The 19,959-nt window shown below is 37.0% G+C and overlaps 3 protein-coding genes across 11 annotated transcripts; 2 read left to right on the top strand and 1 right to left on the bottom strand.

The window, feature by feature from the left end:
• The first annotated feature begins 21 nt into the window (after window positions 1-21).
• Window positions 22-2,957, top strand: fxyd7 (FXYD domain containing ion transport regulator 7). 2 transcript variants are annotated; one of them, XM_086079373.1, is made up of 6 exons: window positions 160-922; window positions 1,454-1,489; window positions 1,566-1,640; window positions 2,242-2,278; window positions 2,693-2,724; window positions 2,802-2,957. In XM_086079373.1, exons 1-6 carry the CDS (start codon window positions 829-831, stop codon window positions 2,819-2,821), a joined length of 294 nt encoding a protein of 97 aa, XP_085935499.1. In that variant the 5' UTR covers window positions 160-828; the 3' UTR covers window positions 2,822-2,957. The 2 variants fall into 2 exon arrangements, with proteins under 2 accessions (XP_085935500.1, XP_085935499.1); XM_086079374.1 differs by lacking the exons at window positions 1,566-1,640; window positions 2,242-2,278 and having other exon boundaries at window positions 22-922.
• A 1,962-nt stretch (window positions 2,958-4,919) lies between these two features.
• hcst (hematopoietic cell signal transducer) lies at window positions 4,920-19,080 on the top strand. Of its 7 annotated transcripts, none has more exons than XM_086077939.1 (6): window positions 4,920-5,027; window positions 11,054-11,230; window positions 17,706-17,777; window positions 17,927-17,947; window positions 18,692-18,838; window positions 18,937-19,080. In XM_086077939.1, exons 3-6 carry the CDS (start codon window positions 17,732-17,734, stop codon window positions 18,981-18,983), a joined length of 261 nt encoding a protein of 86 aa, XP_085934065.1. In that variant the 5' UTR covers window positions 4,920-5,027; window positions 11,054-11,230; window positions 17,706-17,731; the 3' UTR covers window positions 18,984-19,080. The 7 variants fall into 7 exon arrangements, with proteins under 7 accessions (XP_085934065.1, XP_085934064.1, XP_085934063.1 ...); XM_086077938.1 differs by having other exon boundaries at window positions 4,952-5,027; window positions 11,083-11,230; window positions 18,689-18,838; XM_086077937.1 differs by having other exon boundaries at window positions 4,954-5,027; window positions 11,086-11,230; window positions 18,689-18,838.
• nfkbid (nuclear factor of kappa light polypeptide gene enhancer in B-cells inhibitor, delta) lies at window positions 5,435-14,793 on the bottom strand. 2 transcript variants are annotated; one of them, XM_086077925.1, is made up of 12 exons: window positions 14,656-14,793; window positions 11,773-11,879; window positions 11,645-11,678; window positions 11,305-11,489; window positions 11,030-11,211; window positions 9,428-9,533; window positions 9,163-9,309; window positions 8,793-8,844; window positions 8,352-8,509; window positions 7,848-7,964; window positions 7,610-7,774; window positions 5,435-6,310 (listed from the first exon to the last, which is right to left on the bottom strand). In XM_086077925.1, the coding sequence occupies exons 1-12, from the start codon at window positions 14,669-14,671 to the stop codon at window positions 6,239-6,241; spliced, it is 1,341 nt and encodes a 446-aa protein (XP_085934051.1). In that variant the 5' UTR covers window positions 14,672-14,793; the 3' UTR covers window positions 5,435-6,238. The 2 variants fall into 2 exon arrangements, with proteins under 2 accessions (XP_085934051.1, XP_085934050.1); XM_086077924.1 differs by having other exon boundaries at window positions 11,773-11,915; window positions 14,656-14,783.
• Window positions 19,081-19,959: the final 879 nt, after the last annotated feature.

Raw genomic sequence — 19,959 nt, 5'->3', positions numbered from 1 at the left:
GAGGACGTCTTCAACATTTTTTGATGCACTGCACATGCTCATCCTCCTCTTTTTCTAATCAGTTAATTGCTTGCATAATTTAAAATGGGAAAAAAATGACCCCGGCATTTTAACATGAACAAATATTCTAAATGTGATACGCAAACATTCATTAAATGCTTTACTTTAATGCATGAAATTATGTTTATTGCTCAAACACAACCTGTGCTAACTTAAACATAGCCATCTGCTCTCACGCTAAAGGATCTTTTATGGTCAAAATTAAAAGTGCGATTAATCTGCGTTAATTCATGATTAATGCAATCATTTTTTGTGATTAATTAATCAATTAACACTTTAACTTTGACAGCCCTCGTTTTTAGTGTTGCAAAACTGGTTTTGTTGAAAATTGTCCCACTACTAGTGGTGACATAACACAACTTTAGTAACTAGTAACCTGTATTGTTTTTGTTTGTTTGTTTTAGTAGTAAGCATAAATGTCATACAGGAGTGGGAAAGGTGTTCCTAGCACGACAATAATTTTACTAGTGTGCCTTAGATGTTCTACTAGTGTGATGAATTGTCTTACTCACAAGGGCAGTGCATATTGGGCCTCTTGAAACAACATAGGCCTAGTAATAGGACAGTTACTTATTAATCATTATTTATTATTTCCATTTATTAGTGAAGACAACATACTCGTACATGGACCTTAAGCTAGATATCAATTATATCGAATGCACGCTCAAATGGCGTCTTTCCCATAGTCTTGCGCCTGCAGTCAGATAAGTGCAATGCTTAACTACTGCCACCAGGGGGCTCCTACTTGATGGCTTGCTATGCTTCTGAATGCTCAGTGCGTTTCCACCCATCTGCAGTCTGCACATCAAATTACTCGAAGGAACTCTTCAGCATCTGTGCACTGAAACCATGGCCACCACAGGTCAGTGAATTCATTTTATATCACCAGAACATAGTCAAAAAGTTGACACAAATATTGATGCTGGGTTAAGTTCTTAAAAATATTCAAGCTGGTATTATCTTGGGAGGATCTATCCTCCATGCATTTTTAATCATGATGGTGTATTGTTGCTGCTCCCCACTACTTCTTCTGCATGTGTGTGTGTCATTGGGAAATGTTGCTGCATTTGCCCTGAGAGAGATTTTTAGTGTAATACATTTAAAATGACATTTAAAAAAAAATGAAGCATTCTTCTGCATTGGATGCCATGCTTCTTTGCTGAGATGGTAATAATAAATCAGAATAATATACTCAAGATAATACAATAGCTAGTGTTGGTGCTGGATTCTGCAGCACCGCCTTTCTTTGTTGTGCATCTTTTCTGCTGAGAAAAGCATTGAGAGGAAGGAAAAGAAAAAAAGAACACTCTAGAGATTTGTGGAGCCAATGCTGCAACTGAACAGCACTGCACCCACCCTTAACACTGTTTTTTTGTTTTTGTTTTATACACAGAAGCAACAATTCCAGACCATCATGACTTTGAATATGGTAAGAGATATTCTATGCGCAATAAAAGTATGCAATAATATCTACTTTGAGTTTATTAGATCATGTTCCCTAATAGATGATGAGACGTTGAGGACCACAGGGCTTGTCCTGGCCATTGTCATGTTTGTGGCTGGCATTTTGATAGCCTTAAGTACGTTTTGACTTCTTTTATACCTTCACTGTAGTACACTCATTGGGCTCTTTATTAGTTATACAGTCTAATGAGATCCAAAGAAATTATAACTTTACAAAGATAATGATCAGTTTGGATTGATATTACTCAAAATGTATCTGGCGGCAATGAATAGTGACAAGCAGAACAATTAAATGCTCTTCCACTAGATGGCAGTATGTGCAATAAAGCTGCGTGTCCATGTATTTCCGGTCATAGAAGATAATCTTCTGTAATCTTTTTAACTAAAGTAAATGTGTAAATAAACTGTTTTAATATTAATATTTCAATATATATATACTTTTTGTGTCTTTTTTATTTGACGGTATACTGTGATATTTGTTTAGCCTTAGCTCAATAAAGTTTGGAAACAATGGTTTAGAACACTAATCACGGTACTATTATATTACAGTTGACCTTAATATTGATTATCTTGTTAAAATCCTTTGATGGTACTTCCACCATACATTTATGCTTATCTTTGCAAAGGCTTGGGTCTCATTAGATCATGTGTGTATATGACAGAGGACAGTGAGTACACACTGACGTATTAGTAACCAATGTATCATTCCTCAAACAGGTAACAAATGCACTAAATGTGTAAAATCCTCATCCAAGTAAGAAGTGTTTAGTGGATGCTGCGCTTGTGCATGTTGTATGAATTCGACTTTTTGAAGCAGTGGACCAACCAAAGGATACTAACCTGCATCATTCCTCAATTAAACACACACTCCCCAAGACATGGCAGAGTTGTGGAATAATATTTGTAGAACGGTCACTCGTCATGTGTTGGTACAGTGTGACGTCTAAACTTATCGCATGTCGCTTGTTTGAAAACACAAGAGTCAAAAATATAAATATATTTTGAGAAAAAGCTGCTGTTGGACAAATTTCGGTATAGACTAATTAAATGCACAATGTCACAATCTGATCCCCCTGAAAATGGATGTGCCTGATCCAGTGTTGCATGTTTGAGAACCCCGAAAACAAATGCACTCATGTCTTTTATTTCTTCTTTTTTGTGCCTGCAGATCATCGGATACTCCGATACCAAAGACAGAGGGTGAGCTGACTCTAGTTTGGGGTAAAATACGATTTCTCTAACAATCTAAATGTCTCTTTTTGCCTCCTTCATTGCAGTTCCTCCTCCAGCTGTATAGCAAATGCAGTATTTCGTCAAAGCGAAGAGAGGCCGGCGTCATGAGAACAGAAGTGTACAACATGCATAAAAGTGTTTTATGGTTGTTGGACCTCAGCTGGATGATCAATAAAAAATGTACTCAAATGTTTCTCACATTCATGGCAGGTTCTTTTGGATACACTTCAGGAATACAAAGAGGTTCATTTAAAGCACAAGTAAGTTTAGTTTGACTCTTGATGTTATAACACAGACGATGTTGACTATGTTTATGGACATGTTTTTGTAGCTTCAATTTATTTTCATTTATATTATTTAGCTACTGGATGATTGCCATTAAGTTAATTATTCATGGGCACTCAGACAGGACCCGTCTCCACTAAGGCTCAAATATCTGGATGAATGGAAACGTAACCGTTTGGCTAGATACAAAATGAGGGGGAAATTAATCAGATCTTTAAAAAATTATCAATCAACAGAGTGGCTGATTTGTGTTTTACTCACCTGAGGCATTGTTTTGGTTCCCACTCAATGAATGTGAGTGAAATAAAAGTGTCTGCCTCTTACCTGTAATTGACAGCAACCAGTCTAGCCTGCCTTCTGGCCAAAGTCATCTGGGATTTATTCCAGCTCGACCGTGGCCCTGAACTAGAAAAGTGGTATAGAAAATGGATGAAATAAATTCAATGATACAAGTAGATGGTAGCATTTTTCCCCCTATCAAATATAGGCCAATATTTATTTCAACTCAAAGCTTCAGGGCTTGTTTAATTACTTAATTTTGTATCCTGTTTCCTGAACATACATTTCAAGATTATTTTTAGGCCTTATAATCAATCAATCAATCAATCAATCAATCAATCAATCAATCAATCAATCAATCAATCAATCAATCAATCAATCAATCAATCAATCCATCTTTATTTGTGTAGCACCTTTTATACAACAAAATGCAACTCAAAGCGCTTTACATAGTTTAAAAACAAATCCCCAGCCCACCGCCCACCACAATACTGACCCACAAAAAAAAGTGCATAAACAAAAATTCAAAACAAAGCAAAACAGGCTCAGCACAGCGCAACCTAGCAACAAAAACGCTATCTCAGGAAAGGGGCCAAAAGCTGCGGCAGCAGACCCAACCCCAGCTTCTGCCGCAGAGGGCTCCCTCTGAGGAAACACGGGAAAAGTATAATTACCAGACTATAATAATTGATTATAAAATAAGACCAAGCTAAAACTATATAAAAAATAATACTAAAAGAATAAAAAGAAGAGAGGAATAATAATATAAAATACTAAATGTTCACAAATATAAATAATAATAGACCCAAACACATAAAAACAGAATATTAACGTAAGATTTAGTTAATAAAAGCTAAGATAAATAAAATAAGTACATAAAATAAATCTTAGGTAAAAGCTACGTTTGTCGCACCGCGGTGAGGTTGTCTCGTCTGGGTTTTTACTATCTTGTCATTTCCTGTTTTACTTTGAAAATTCAGACTCTCCTTTCGTTTCAGGTCACTTGCCCTTCCTCATGTGGTGTCAGTGTCAACCCTGATTCCTGATTGTGTCCACCTGTTTCCCATTACCCTCGTGTGTTAAATGGTCTTCGTCTTCCCTGTCTTGTGCCAAAGTGTTTTCGTCAGAGTCACTCTCGCGCAATCACAGTCCTCAGCCTTATTGTCCTGTCTTGTGAACTTTTGTTTGTAACTTTGCATAGCCACAGTACAGTTTTAGTTTGGGAGTGATTTTGTTTTGTTTGTAGATTAGACATCCTCCCTTTTGGAGCGCCTTTAGTTTAACATTTTATAGCCTTTGTTTTTTCTTCTAAACAAGGAGTTTTATGTTTAATAAATATCTGCCTTGGTGGCAAACTCCCATCTCTGCCCCTTCGTCCTAAATCTGCCACGCCTTGTCAACATTAAAAATGTGTGTCTTGAGCCTGTTCTTTAAAAAGCGTCTTTGCTTTGCGATGACAATGGTAAGGTCCAATGACTGGCTGGTCCAGAAAAGAGTACTATATCAACCACAACTGAAAAACTATTTAGCCTACTGAAAAACTACAAGTTTACTCGTGCCTTCTGTAATGCCCTAAAATGGCACCTAAACTTGGTCGTTCTCAGACTCCACATTAGCGGAGAAGTTGCTAGCATTGATCACCTTATAGCGGGTCGGCTTCACAGTTAACAGCAACATGATGGAAGATACCAGTAGCGGTCCCACAGGTAAGTGAAGCTCCTTGTGGGGTTGACACCAGAGAAAACATGTGTTGAACTTGTGAAAATGATGCAGATAAAGTTCCTGTTGGCTATTGGTTGTCGCTGACGGTAAAGGCTGATCAGATGCTAACAGTTAGCTGCAGAACGTAAAGTACAATAAGTACTTAACTAATTACAGAGTTGATTGAGATACTTTACATATACATTTGTGGCCACGTTTGTCAAATACATCCTGTTACTCAAAGTTGTGTCAGCTGGTGTTTTATAAAAAAAAAACACACACACATGAGTCACAGATCTCAACATTTATTTTTCTCACTGAAATTACATTCAAAAGCAACTTGGACCTTTCTTGGTGGTTTCTGGTTGTGACACTGAAGATGTTAGGAATTTTCTGGTGTTAAAAGTGAACTTTCTGTATTCCTAAAGAGTGAATGTCACAGTTGTTATAACTTTCCTGTGACTGCATCAATTTCCCCACACTGCTCATTTATATTGTAGACAATCACAGGAACACCCCAAACATGACTAATTGTTTAGGTCATGACTCATCACTAGCATGTAATGTGTGAATGTGTCAAGTTTGGTCATAAGACGCAGAACAAACAAAAGTAAAAGTAGTTTTACACAGTAAAAACAGATTCATAAGTAAGATGCTTACAGAAGAGCGGCGAGTCTACAGTTTGCTCACTTTCAACGTGAGCAATGTCAATGTAAGTAAATGTGCTGATTGAATTCAGCATGCTAATATATTATCATTACCGTCAACCCAATCCTCATGACAAAGAGTCCTCGAGGTCAGACCGTTGATTTCATGGAAATCAAAGAGTTTCTGAAAAATGAGAACGTTGTCATCTCTCTGGCATTTGTAACTTTGACTTAACCAAATGGTGAAATGAAAACTTTAAGGAGATACACAAACACAAGCTTGAGATACAATATGAAAAACATCCTTTTCCAATGATGATAACAATAACAATAAAAATGCACTTTCTTTTTTCTTTTAAATATATTTCAAAAGGCATGACTTTTTTTTCCTGAAAAAAAAAGTCCTCTTCATAGAAAATAGCACACAAATATAAATATTCAATTTGAAAAGCAGCTAAATTGTGAATCATTGTAAGAGTTCAAATCCAATGTGAATTAGCCTCTGATTTTCACGCTTGTATGTCATGGGGGGAAAAAAATCCTTTCTTAACAGAAGATTTTTCAATCAATCATTCATAGTCTTGGGGGGTCGCCGGACGCCGACGAGTCGAAGTGCTGCGTTTCTTCAGCATGAGTTTCAGCTGAAAGAAACAATATACAGAGGCTTGCAAAAGTTTTCAAACACCTTGACCTTTCCTACTTTTGGTCATGCTACAACCACAAACATAAATAAATTGTATTGGAAATTAATGCAGAACAGGTGTGTGATTGAGGGCCACATACTATGAATATAGTATATTATAAGGATTGTTGAATTACTTTTTCTCTTTTTTTCCGGTGAATTCAAATGTATTTATGGAAATAATAGGGTTAGTGTTTGGTTAGATGTTTTATTTATTTATTCATGTGCATTTTACATATTTTTTACAAATATCTTATTAAGTAATTGGTTAACTAATTGCAGTGTCTGGTGTTTTCCTTTGGCTTCCTGTTTGTTCACTTATATTTTCTAACAACCTACTGAGGTCTTTACAGAACTTTAAACTGCCATTAGCTCAAAAAGTATACGTACTTTACTGATTAGGTGACTTCTGAAGGGGAGTTCCTGTTATGGATTTTATTTAGGAGTTACAGAGTAAAAAGGAGTTGAATACTTTGACATGATTTTTTTTGTGGGGGAAAAACAATGGAAACCATGTATCATTTTCTTTCCACTTCACCATAATGTGTGACGTTGTTTCAGTCTTTCACATGAAACCGCAATAAAATACATTTGTGATCAGGAAAACACAACTAAATTACAATAAAATGCTTGAACATGGAAACAGAGTGAAGACAAGAAAGAAAACAAAAGGGATGACATCATTGGGGTTGGATTTTGCTTGAGCAGTTCCTCTTTCTAATACTAGACTGATAAAACAGGTTCACATGTGACCCTGAAGGCAACTGCATTTTATTTAAAAAATCAACTCACTCAAAATTTTAATATTATTGAGATACTATGTTTGTCCTGCATATCATTCCAAATTCACCCAAAAATTATTAGGCCAACTCATGTTGTAGCGTAGGGTTGTAAAAGACCCAGTGTAAGCACAACTAAGACGTGTCTGCCATCTAGTGGTGATTGGTGATATTACAACTTAAAACTACAGTAGATGGCTACATATTTGCAGTTTAGCACTCACAGATTTGCATATTCGCAGATTTCTTTCTTTCTTTTTTTCCGGGATTCTTTTCCCTAGCTTTCCCGTTTTTAAAAATATATATTGAATGTTTATAATTGTTTTTTGGGGACACTCGAGAAAATAGGCGGCCATATCAAACCTGATGATTAGATTTTTAAAAGAGACAGGTGGGCCATGTCGTTCATAATGAAGGCAAAAATAAAAATGAATAATTAAAAGTTGAAGCGTGTATATAAAATATCGATTGTAGCTCACCTGCTCCCCTTGCAGGCCGCTCTGGAGAAGATGCGCCGGCAGGCCGTTCTCCATGTTGCGGATGCTAGGATCAGCTCCTCTGCTCAGTAGCAGCCGCAGGATCTCCTCCTGCCGGGGGTTGCCATGGAGACAGGCCGCCATGTGCAAAGCCGTGTGGCCGTGTGCCTTGAAGCAGAAATGCGGGCAATGAGTCACGCTGTCCACTCTACGACTTCACACAGTGAAAATGTGGACTCACTTTCATGTTGACGAAATCTTTCACATTATGCATGGGGATGCTGAGCAGATAGTGGAGCAGATTGACATTCCCTTCCTTCACAGCTAAGTGCAACACCGTTTTGCTGCTTTTGATTTCCTGCGATTTGACAATTGGGAGATATTGGGGGTGTGGGACGTAACAAATTCATATTAAATCTCACTGGAACATGCAAATATAACTAGAAAACAAAAGTGATGACATCATTGTGGTTAGATTTGGTAGTTCCCCTTTTTTTTAATATAACACTCACTAGATGTAACATTACCGCCATTACTATCTGTTAGACTACAAAATTGATAGTGCTCAATTGTGATTGACACTGTCAAAGAGTTTTTAAAATATATTTAGCATTCTCTCTCTCTCTCTCTCTCTCGCTCTCTCTCTCTCTCTCTCTCTCTCTCTCTCTCTCTCTCTCTCTCTCTCTCTCTCTCTCTCTCTCTCTCTCTCTCTCTCTCTCTCGCTCTCTACATATTTATACTCCACCTGGCTGAGTGGTGAGGCGCCCGCATTGAGAAGCATCTCCACACAGGAGAGCTTCTCTGCCGCTTTGGCCTGAAGGTTCACATCCGCCATCCCACAGGCAAACAAAGCCTTCATGGTGGCACTGTGAGAAATGGCTGCACAGTGCAGAGGGGTCATACCTATAGACAATGACATAAAAGACAAATGATGACAATATCAGTACAGTAACAGCTGCATCGACGATTACAGTACAGTACAAATTAATGAACAATGAGTCTGTCAAATCTAAATTGAGTGAAAAATAAAAAAAATATGTTAAAATTCAGGTAATAAAACAAACAAATCCAATATAGCACTATTAGTAAAAGTGTTATGATGGCAACAGTTTAACTTTTTTTTTTTTTATGTTTTAAAATTATAACATAAAAATATGTCCTTATGTAGTTGCTAGTGAGACATTACCTTCGAAGTCTCTGGCCTCGAGGTTGACTGCGGGTCTGTTGGACAGAATTACCTGGAAGAAATTGAATTCATTTATATTGTTTATGAATTTTACAGAGGATTAATGATCACAGCAAGCCCTATATACCTGACAAACATGCTAGTAGCGAGCTAGATGCTTTGCTATGTTCATTTGATACAAGGCTTTAACAGAATGACTACACACCTAAAAATGTAGAACTGAAGAAGACTTTAGGATTAAAGATGAAATTCAGAAAGAGTTCAGAAGCCTCGATTGAACCTTTTTCGGATTACCCTGACCTGGGTGACTGAGTATCTACACAGAAACCTTAAGAAACTAGTATCACCAAATTTTGACATTTTATCTTACCTGCAGTATTCGTGGTAAGCCATCGTGGGCGGCCAAGTGAAGAGCACTTTGTCCTTTGACGTCGCAAGCGTTGATGTCTGCTCCAAATGACAACAGATCTTGAACAATATCCGGCTGGTTTGCTGTCACTGCAACCAGTAAGGCAGTCTGAAAAAAAAATAATAATAATACTATATATAGCTTCCTACTATAAGCTTTTTTTTATAATGTCATGTCTGCTCACAATTCAAGAACATGTCCATGTATTAAAATTGTTTTTCCATACTTTGCCTTTGTGCTCTTTGGCATCAAGCTTGCCCAAATCCCTCAGCTTCTCAGCCGCAGCAAAGGCCCACTCCCTGAGACCCTTAGCAGCGTAGATATGCAGGATGCTGACCCAAAACAAACAAACAAAAAAAACAAATTAAGCAACGGCGCATACCGGGTATCTTAAGTGTTCGACTCTGATAATCATGAAAAAAGCATGCAAAATATAAATATATTGTCATGAAATTATCCATCCATCGGTTGTTGTGCGTATATAGTACTTTTCTTTTTTGTTGAGGGTCAGCTGGAGCCTATCGCAACTGACTTTTGCACCCTGGACTGGTCGGCAGCCAATCGCATGGCACATATAGAAAAACAACTCAAATACGGACATTTTCGTTTTCAATTAGCCAAACATATGTTTTTGCGATGTGGGAGGACGCAGAAAACTCACGCAAGCTCCACACAGGAAGGCTGTGGCTGAGATTTGACATTTAAACCTCAGAACTGTGAGGCAAACGCGCTAACCACTACAGACCGTGCTGTCATTTTAAAATCATTATAATGAAAATAAACATGAAAAAAAAAACTTGGAAACTCCAGTTATTATAATGAGTGGCTTTTTAATTGTGTCACATGACCACAAATGTGTGGGAAGCCCTTCTATGCTTGCATTTGACCCAGTTCCCCTTTAGAGCCGAATATATTCCACGTATAACTCACCGACTTTTGTTTTTCTTTCTACGATTACCAGACGTCAACACACTCAGACAGTTCGGCTGCAAACTAGTAATAAATAGTCATTCATAAAAATGTAAACAAATATGTGGGTTGTGAATAAATTGATGTTATCTGTGTTGTTTTCATATAGTTTTCTTCGTCACATCACGTTTGTATGACTTCGATGGACATTCATTTGTTACCCAGTGTTCAATGGGGGGAAACTATCAAGGTAATCAATACAGTGGAAAGAAAACAACACCACCATTTCAGAAGAAACAGAAAGACTGGATGTTTTTTGCAGTGAAAGGAAATGCGTTGTTGAAAAGCATACCGATTCAAAAACAACAAATACATCGGTAAACAGCCATTCACCCTTAAAATGTCTTTCTTTCTTTCTTTCTGTCTGTCTGTCTGTCTGTCTGTCAATCTATCTGTCAATCTATCTATCTATCTATCTATCTATCTATCTATCTATCTATCTATCTATCTATCCATCTATCTAGTTACCTAGCTAGCTACCCAGCTACCTAGCTAGCTATGGGTACGTTGGGGAAATTAATTCTGACACCCTAACATCACTCTGAGAACGGTCAGAGTGAAGCAGTGCGCGCTTATGGTGTATTATGTTCGTAGACAGGTGCTCGACGTAAAAACAGACGGATCGTTTAGCGAGTTTAGCGAGCTTAGCGTGTTTGTGAATTTGTTCGACGTAACCCTGTCTGAAACGGTTGGCTTACCTCTATATTTACATCTTTTTTTTTTTTTTTTTTACATTATGTTCTCATCTGCTGAGCTTGAAAAAGTAACAAGCCTATTTTGACAAAGAAGGAGTTTAAAGTACAGTAACGAAATACAAATACTTGGTACAGTTCACACAATCGCAAAGATGACCACTCACGTGTCTCCATCCTCATCCTGGCAGATGATTCTACTGTGGTCCATGTCTCTCAGCAGCATCCTGGCCTTCTCCAGTGTCCCGGCATCTAGCCATGACCCGAAAGTAGGCTGAGCGTCCTGAGTCGGCCCCAGAGTGGGCCAAGTAGAAGCCGCACTCTCCTGTGCAGCTGCCATCAGACACTCCTGCTCAAAAGAACACCAGGTCAGTCAACTTCAAATCATTCATGCAAATGCTTTTCACAATAGACTCTTATCTTCAGAGGACGTTTTCCTCACATAAGATTGAGATGCAAATCCTTGAAGCTGCTGGTGGGAGCTGAAATCTGTGTCTGTTGGGACGTCGTAGCCCACGGGAAAGCTTGTTCCGGGTTGATTGGGGTCATAAGAGAGAGCTGACTCCTGCATTGGGGCCCACTGCTCAGAGCTCAGAGCTGGCATGTCTGGGTAGATGCTTGATGCGCCTGAATAAGAAATGAGAGAGAGAGAGAGAGAGAGAGAGATTGAGAGAAGCCTACTAAGAACAGATGATGATGTTTTCAGGAAATGTCCATAAATGCTACATTGAATATACTGTAGGTGGACTGCAAAGTAGTACTGTACTATTTTTAAGGCTTACCTGAGCAGGTCAGTTGTTCTGGTGCTGGCAGGTGCTGTGAGAATAAATACAGAAAAAAAGTTAGTAGTACACAATACTGTACTCTGCACTGTAGTAATACAAAGATCCTTAGTAAGACGTTTTCTTACAGTAAGCATGTTATGAGTCTGACCAGCGGGACCAGTTGCGTTTGTGGGGTAGGAGGTAAACCCTGAGGACGTCTCTCGCTTCCTCTTCTGTTCCAATAGTTTTTTCACTGTAGGCAGAGTGCAGCATGGCTTCTCCTTTGGCACTGTGTGACGACAATATAGTTTCATGCTGAATGGACTTATTTTGTTAATATACAATATAATTATTCTTCTTTTGTTTGTTATACGGTGTCAAAGAACGGGAAAGAAATGTTCATCCCTTGTTTGTGTGGGTTTTCTGCTGGTATTGTGGGGTCCTCCAACATTCCAAAAACCTCTGGCCTAAAGTCAGCTGAGACTGCCTACTCATGAGAAGAAGAGCCGTCGTAAATTTTGAAATACTGATATTAAAGATCTATTAATTTATGCTATAGCACGCTGATGTTTCTCCATTACCTATTTAAATCTATTATTGTCTGATTATGCTGTGCTTTGGTTGATATTTCCTTTGACAGGTAAATGAGTACAATAGGGAAAAAATCACACACCATACAACGTTTCCACTCCGTGATCTGACACATGAGGTTTAACAGAAAACCTTCACAATGGGATTGCCTACAATCTTTTCTATGACATCGTCCTGTGTTGCTCTGTTAAACTCACAGAACACAAACCACATCTTCCTTTAGTGTGACACGCAGACAGCAGACGTCACATTGGCACGTTCGCTTCTCTGCTTTCGACTTCACTGCACTACAGTTGCTGTTGTGGTCTGATGTTTTGATGTTCCATGAGCAGTAATGCTGTGTTCATTTGGGACTTTTAATGGTTTGTTTGAACAGTTCTGTTTCCTGGGTTGAATGTTTGTATAGCATACAACGTATGTGAGTTTTAAATCAAGAACTGGGGGCATTCAAAAGAAGTCAGAACAAATAAGCTTAATACAGTACACCCAAACTAATATATTTTAAATGTCACGAGGTAAGTTTCACCTTGGCTAGATGTTTTGTTTTTTGTTTTCTTCACCGTCAACAGACTTCTAACATGATTGTGACTGGATTTGTAGAGTCCATTGGTTGGTTGGTTTCTTGGCATAGACAAAGCTTTTAAGCATTCTCCACATAATTGGACTTATATTGGGGCTTTTGGAATATCATTCTGGGATCTTAGTGTTGTGCTTTATCCATTCTAAAACCAACTTTGATGTGCATTAGGGGTCGCTGTCCTGTTGTAAAACTCAATTGTGTCTCAGTTTTAATCATCTAGCTGTTCATTTGAAGTGAATTTGAAGAAATTTTGGGGGGATTCAGACTAGAAGTCCTTCTTCACTGTTCTGTCCAGTGGTACCACTAGCAGTGAAATAGTACATAGTACAGTTAGTACATATAACCAAGGCAGAGTGCCTTGGGTGCCAAATCACACCTTGATGTGGCAATGATCTGTGAAGATGCCTCACACCCGGGACACCCCTTGGAGAATTTAGCACCTATTTTACATTCTAAGACACAGCTCATAGGATTAAGAATGAACCATTACTTTTGATTGCACATGGCCGTTGTAACACCATTTTACAATTATAATTTGCAGATTTTGTGGATAATACGATGGCCACATCCAATATGGCGGACGTGCTGACATATCGCACATAAAGAGCCACCACCTCCAGGTGGAGTCTGCAGCAGAAGTTAAAAAAAATATAAATTTGGCAATGAGTGACATTGAAATGTGTCCCTCCTCAAATGCCGTAATGAGAATGTGTCAGTCTACCGCAGCTCTAGTTATTATTCGGGGAACTTATTATTATTCAAATCTATGAGTGTGTGTAAACACAACTGATGGTGATTACTGTGTTTTCTTTCTCAGTGGTACTAAAATATGAGGAAATCAATAACAGAAAATAATGGCAAACTTCTAGCTCCAAATTTACAATAGGTCCTTGTGCAGTCGCGTTACTAAAGGTCACTTTATATGACTAATGACTATTGAATTTCATGCTTGAGTTTAAAAGGTGCTACTAGAACACATCACTCACTCTGAGACATTTGATCTTCACATGGAAATGTCAACTTAGGTCACATGATGCGATACAAAAAAACATTTCAAGAATTTGCTCTTTACGGTTTGTTGTAGTTTGTTGCAGAGAAGCAGGACTGGATGCCATGCGGTAGCGGGTCGTAGTTATTTGATGCCGTTTATCCTCTTCAGTCTCACGGGGAGCAAGAGCCTATCCTAGCTGACTACACGTCACCATTCAATCACAGGACATTATTGTATTAAGTTATCGACCAATTAAATAAGTAATGAGGGATCGGGATTGACCCCTGAGCTGACCTTGAATATTAATTCCTGACTTTAGCACGACATTTTGTACAATTCTTTATGGAGTGGCCATACAGCTGGACAGCAGGTGGCCAGTTGTCCATACGTTGGAACATACATTGGAATTTAAACGTGTGATCCTTGGGGTTAGGGTTAGGGTTGCCCTTTGCTATATTCAAATACGGCAGTGGAAAACCCTGGACACTGAGTCATCTGTGTGGGAGGGAAGACGGGGATTCTAGTGACCTTTCTCTTGTGGCCTCCCTCCTCACAAACCGAAAGAAGATAAAGAAACTGTGCCAATTTCCTCATTTTGTGGTCTAACAGATTAAGAGAGCATGAAAAAATGTGTAAGAATAAATAAATAAATAAAACACAGAGCGCAAGACAGAGAAGATGTGTTTCACATACTATCTGTACACCATCACTATATTTATATTTATATCTTTACAGAAGTTGTAGAAAAATGTTAAACAAAAATACTAAGAAAATAATGAGTAAGGGATTCATAGTAACATCAACATTCACTGGTTGGAAATGTCCACTGAAGAACATGAATGAAAAAAGTGATGAAAATCTACTCACCTTTATCAAAGTGCATGTCTCTGAGCTCGTGGTCTTGGTTGGTATCAGATGGATCGAACAGCAGCAGCTCGACCGGCGTGCAGATGTTTGTTGTATGACGTGTGCTTGTCTGAAGTCTGTCTGGCGTGTTGTTGACTACTAACAACTGCCTGTACACACTGAACCACCCACACGCGTGTGTGCGTGTGTGTTATCCACGCCCTTTCTTGTGAGCATGCGCTTGGGCGTGTACTTCCCACTTTAACTAAGATGGCTCTCACGTAAAGAACTATGTAATGATGATGATAATAATAATAATAATAATAATAATAATAATAATAATAATAATAATAATAATAATAATAATAATAATAATAATAATAAAGTACAGGATTGATGTTGAAATATTGTCTATAAAAGTAAGTGCAGAGCATAACACACAATGACCTAATGACACTGTTAGTCATGGAGTTATAATAATAATAAATTCAATAATATACAGTGCTGTACATATATCTTGCTAAATACTAAAGTTTCCTTTTCACGTGGTAAAATAACATGAAACTAAATACTTGCATGGCATAAACAAGGTAGCCAGATAATAATTATAAAGATTAACTTGAACAAGCATACTGCAATGGAACATGTGGCACAAAACTTTTGTGTAGTTTGTAATTTCGTTAACAAAATATAGCTCAATGGGGTAGTAAGATTTCCAAATAACTTTTGATAGAATAATTATGATTATTGTTATTGTTATTATTACTGTTAAACTCATCTCCTGTACATTTCCTTTAATTTGTTTACCATTGTTAAGGGGGGGGAGAAGAAAAGAAAAAAAGATAGGGTAAACTTACTCCAGGTCACCTTATAAAACAATAAGTAAATTGATAGAAATTACATTTGATAAAATTATAAAATTAGGAATAAAACGGTAACAAATTGGAAAACGAATATCAGACTAACATGAATTTGCCAGTCTGAGAAGATATTGAGAAGATGTGTTCAGTAAGTTAACAAAAGAGGGAAACATTTATCAGCAAAATTGTTTTTCTTTACCTTGTGACAAGTTGTCAAAATGGGCATTCCATGTATATGGTCGGGTCAGATTCATTACGAGTTTTAATGGATCATTGTGCCATACTGAGGAGTGCGGACAATGTGCATTCTCACTGCATCGTTTGATGCCGTGATCTAGTGGCTCACTTATAGCACCTAGTGGGCAGTAGTGGTAGCGCTCTGGATCTGGTTCTACACAGCACGGGGAGCACAGTAACTATTGTCTCATTAAAATACAGTAGGCTACCTCAGTGTTAATATATATATATAAAAAAAAGAGTGTATTTATTATTGTAAGCCACTGTGACATTATTCACAGTTTGAACATTAAAAATGTGCCATAGGAAAATTAAATGAATTAAATTATAATTCGATTAAAAAGTATTTGTACATAAGCGTTGAATAGAAAATTGTACCTTAACTCATTCACTGCCATTGACGGCTATAGACGTCAAAAAATCATTTCTATTAGTTTAACATTTTTCCCACTTTTGTTAACAAGAGTTATGAAAACCTAGATTTTTTTGTTATTGTATTAGAACAGATATAAAACTAGTGAAGTCATGCGATTAATTACGATTACAAATTGTAATTGCCCGATGCTCCTAAATTTGAATAATCTTTTCTTTAAAAAATCAAATGTAAAAAATAATTAAAATTATTATTTTTTTTATTTTTTTTAAGAAAAGATTATTAAAAAGTCGGGGCGTCAGGATTTTAATCGTAATAAATCGCATTACTTCACTAGCTAATTCACGATTAATCACAAATTTTATATCTGTTCTAAATGTACAAAAAATCATACTCTTGTTAACAAAAGTGGGGAAAAATTAACTAATGGAAATAGTTAAAATTAATTTATGACGTCTATAACCGTCAATGGCAGTGAATGAGTTAATAAATATTCAAGAAAAAAAACTGTTCTCAAAGCTTAAATGCAAATGTATTGTACATGAAAGTTTAATACAAATAAATACCGTTAAATATACATTTTAGAGTTCATTTTAAGATTCTCTTATTTGTTTTTAGATATCAAAATTGTCTTGCCTTTCTGTGCTGCTTCATATATGCTCCTGCCAGGTGCTAAGGCGCTCTATAAAATATGTTTTTGTACTTAGGTACAGATTGTGAGTGTACAGGTATGCTACCGTTGGCACTCAGAGAAGCAGCACATTATAACGCATTATAACGCAGTACACTAGTACAAGTACTAAATGGGTGAATTCTTGTACGGACAGCGCCCTCCACTGTTAAGAAGGGAGAACCGACCTTGAAAAGGATAAAGAGGGCGGGGGCCAATTGTTAGCGACAGCAAAGTCAAAACTCCAGACACATTTTAAGTTACATCATCATCTTCTGGTTCGTGGATGACACATCACCAACAGGTAAGAGCATTTAAACTCGCCCATCCATATAAAAGTGTATGGCGGAATTGGGACAATAATACACGTAGATCATTTGTTTTGATCATCAAGTCATGAGTTATAATTCAGAATTTACACCAATAAACTCTGAACAATACGAGAAATAACTACAATACGTATCGCTGGCGTAAGGCCGAAACCTCATAAGTCACAATTTGGAAAATGTCATATATATATATATATATATATATATATATATATATATATATATATATATATATATAAAAAAAATTTAATCTACACTTTTGGTCATTTGTGTAATGTCTTGTTCTACTGTTTCTTCTTCTTCTTCTTCTTTTTTTTTTATATACAAACTATTGACTAATCGAACGTGTTTCAAATGGCTTGCTCTAATTGGTGATGCAATGTTAATGGTTGAACAAATATGCCGTTTTTGGGGTCTCCTAAAAAGTGATGATTTTGGAGGTAGAAGGTTTATATTATATTATATTATATTATATTATATTATATTATATTATATTATATTATATTATATTATATTATATTATATTATATTATTATTAAATCTATCTATCTATCCTTTCAAATATTTATTTTATTTGCTTAATTCTTTATTTTGTCTTTCAGAAAGTCCACAGCAAAGCACAGGGACAATGGCATGGAGCAAATTATGTGTCCTGTTCTTCTCTTTAGTTTGCAGTAAGTACCGGTATTACTTTCTTTTCTTTCCTGAGCAGGAAGGAAAACCACAATCTAATTTCAATCCGGAAATAATGACTGCCAAAAGGTAAAGTGTTTTAAATGCCGAGGTGTTATGATTGAGATGTGTTTCTTTTTCTCTTTTAAAGACCGGACTGTGGCCTCTAGAGGTAAGTGCATTGATATAAGAGCACACACAATTCAGCAGGACACGTACAAGCCAAACCATTAGGTACACATTAGGTCTACTGCAAGGTTTCCCAAGCATATGATCCGGACCAGTGGTGGACACTACAGTAACGAAGTACATTTAGTCATTTACTGTATAAGTACAGTTTTTGAGGAGCTGTACTTTTGGGGGTTCCTCAGGGTACAATTTTAGTGCTGCCCTTGCTTTTCTGTTTATGTCGGTGGACCATATAGAAGGCTCGGGGACCAGACTGTGTTGCGATGAAAAGTCGTTTGAAAATAATATTTTTAAATGTAAATACTTTTGCATATTTACTGAAGTCCAAATTTGGCTTTTATTGATGTAACATTTGACCCCGATGACCTGTACTTTGACCCAAGTAGACCTAATGGAGTTGTTTATTTTGTCCGCTACTGGTCAGAATAAAAAATGTTCAGGAGTCCATTTATATTGTGGAATAAAATTCTGTCAAATTATACTGTAGTAATAGCGTTGTTTTGCATCACAATGAAATGTGTTTCTAATATGTTGTCGTTTGTCATCTCGCCAAATAAGGCAAAATATTATAAACGTTTCCAAGTGCAGTTCTACACCACAGCAAACAACACCCGCAATAACAAACATGGTGTTTAATGGATACATCTCTGCTCAGGCTTGATTCAATTTTTCCATGGCTTCTTTTTTGCACCCACTCACCATGTGTTTTGTGTGGTCTACCCAGCAGACAGCACAGTGTCATGCTACAAGATTGAGCCTGGCATGCTAGCAGGTATTATAAGTGCAGATGTGCTGTTGACCATCGTCCTCGTCAGCATCGCCTACCGCTATGCCCGCATTCAGCATCGCAAAAATCCCAAGCCCCGAGAAAAGGGTAAGGCAATAGTGTGTGTGCGTGCATGCATGTTCCAGTAGATGATTCATTATCTCTTCCCACCACCCCCGCCCTCCCCTTGTGACGTCTCTTCACAGATGATCACAAAGTGTATATGAATGTTCGAACTTCAAGAAAATCCTGACTGTCAGCTCCACAAGGAAACAAAAACAGCAACAAAAAAAAAAGAGAGAGAAAGAAAAAAACAACATCAACAACAAAATAATAAAGTCCAATTCTGCCTGAAAGGGAATGGGAACAAGAAAACGTTTTTAATCCCACCCCCATCCCCCAATTAAAATTCCAAGCTACACTGCTACTTAACTTTAAGACTCAATAATAACAAGTACCCAGAGAGCAATACAAATTATTTAGCATGGTGGCATTACCATAAGAAACAATAAGTGTTACGATTTTAACAACACAAATACACAAATGTGAGAAGTAAACAATATCAACACTGGTAGGACAGTGTATACCAGAAATGGTAATAAACGATATACCAACAATGATAATGAACAAAATACCAATAATGGTAAAGAAGAAGCAAGCACATATTTACACAGACAAAAAGCACTGATGTCATCTTAACACAAGGAATTATCAATATATGGTGACCAGATCATTAACAGTTTAAAATAAAAAATAAAAAATCTGAGGACTGCGACTAAACAACTTGACTTTTTTACTTTATTCTGAAATAATTTGATGTTTTCCCTAATATTATTATGGCTGTGCTCTCATATTATCTTATTACAAAAAAAACAAACCTAATGTTTTCACTTTATTATGACTTTTTTTTCCTCATATGTGAACTTTCCCCCTTATGTTTTGCCTTTATTTTTTTTATCAATTGTATTTTCTTTTTTACTCCCAACATTATGACCTTTGTGTCACAGAATAACAAAATACATATTGTATATACAGTTTAATATATGTCTGTGTATCCATTATTGCAACAAATAAAATTCACATTTTCCAGATATTCTATACTAAGCATGAAAATAAGTGAAATGAGGAAACGTAAATAGCAACTTCTCTTTAATGGATTCCCTCCTCCTCCAAATACAATCACATGTCCACATGCAAGCCTCACTTCTTCTCTACGTCCGCTTCCTCCA

This window comes from Leptonotus elevatus, chromosome 6 (assembly GCF_054856555.1).
Source record: "Leptonotus elevatus isolate MCC_2025b chromosome 6, RoL_Lele_1.0, whole genome shotgun sequence".
Lineage (NCBI taxonomy): Eukaryota > Metazoa > Chordata > Actinopteri > Syngnathiformes > Syngnathidae > Leptonotus > Leptonotus elevatus.
Note: the sequence above shows the minus strand (reverse complement) of the source record. Positions and strands in the feature narration are given on the sequence as shown.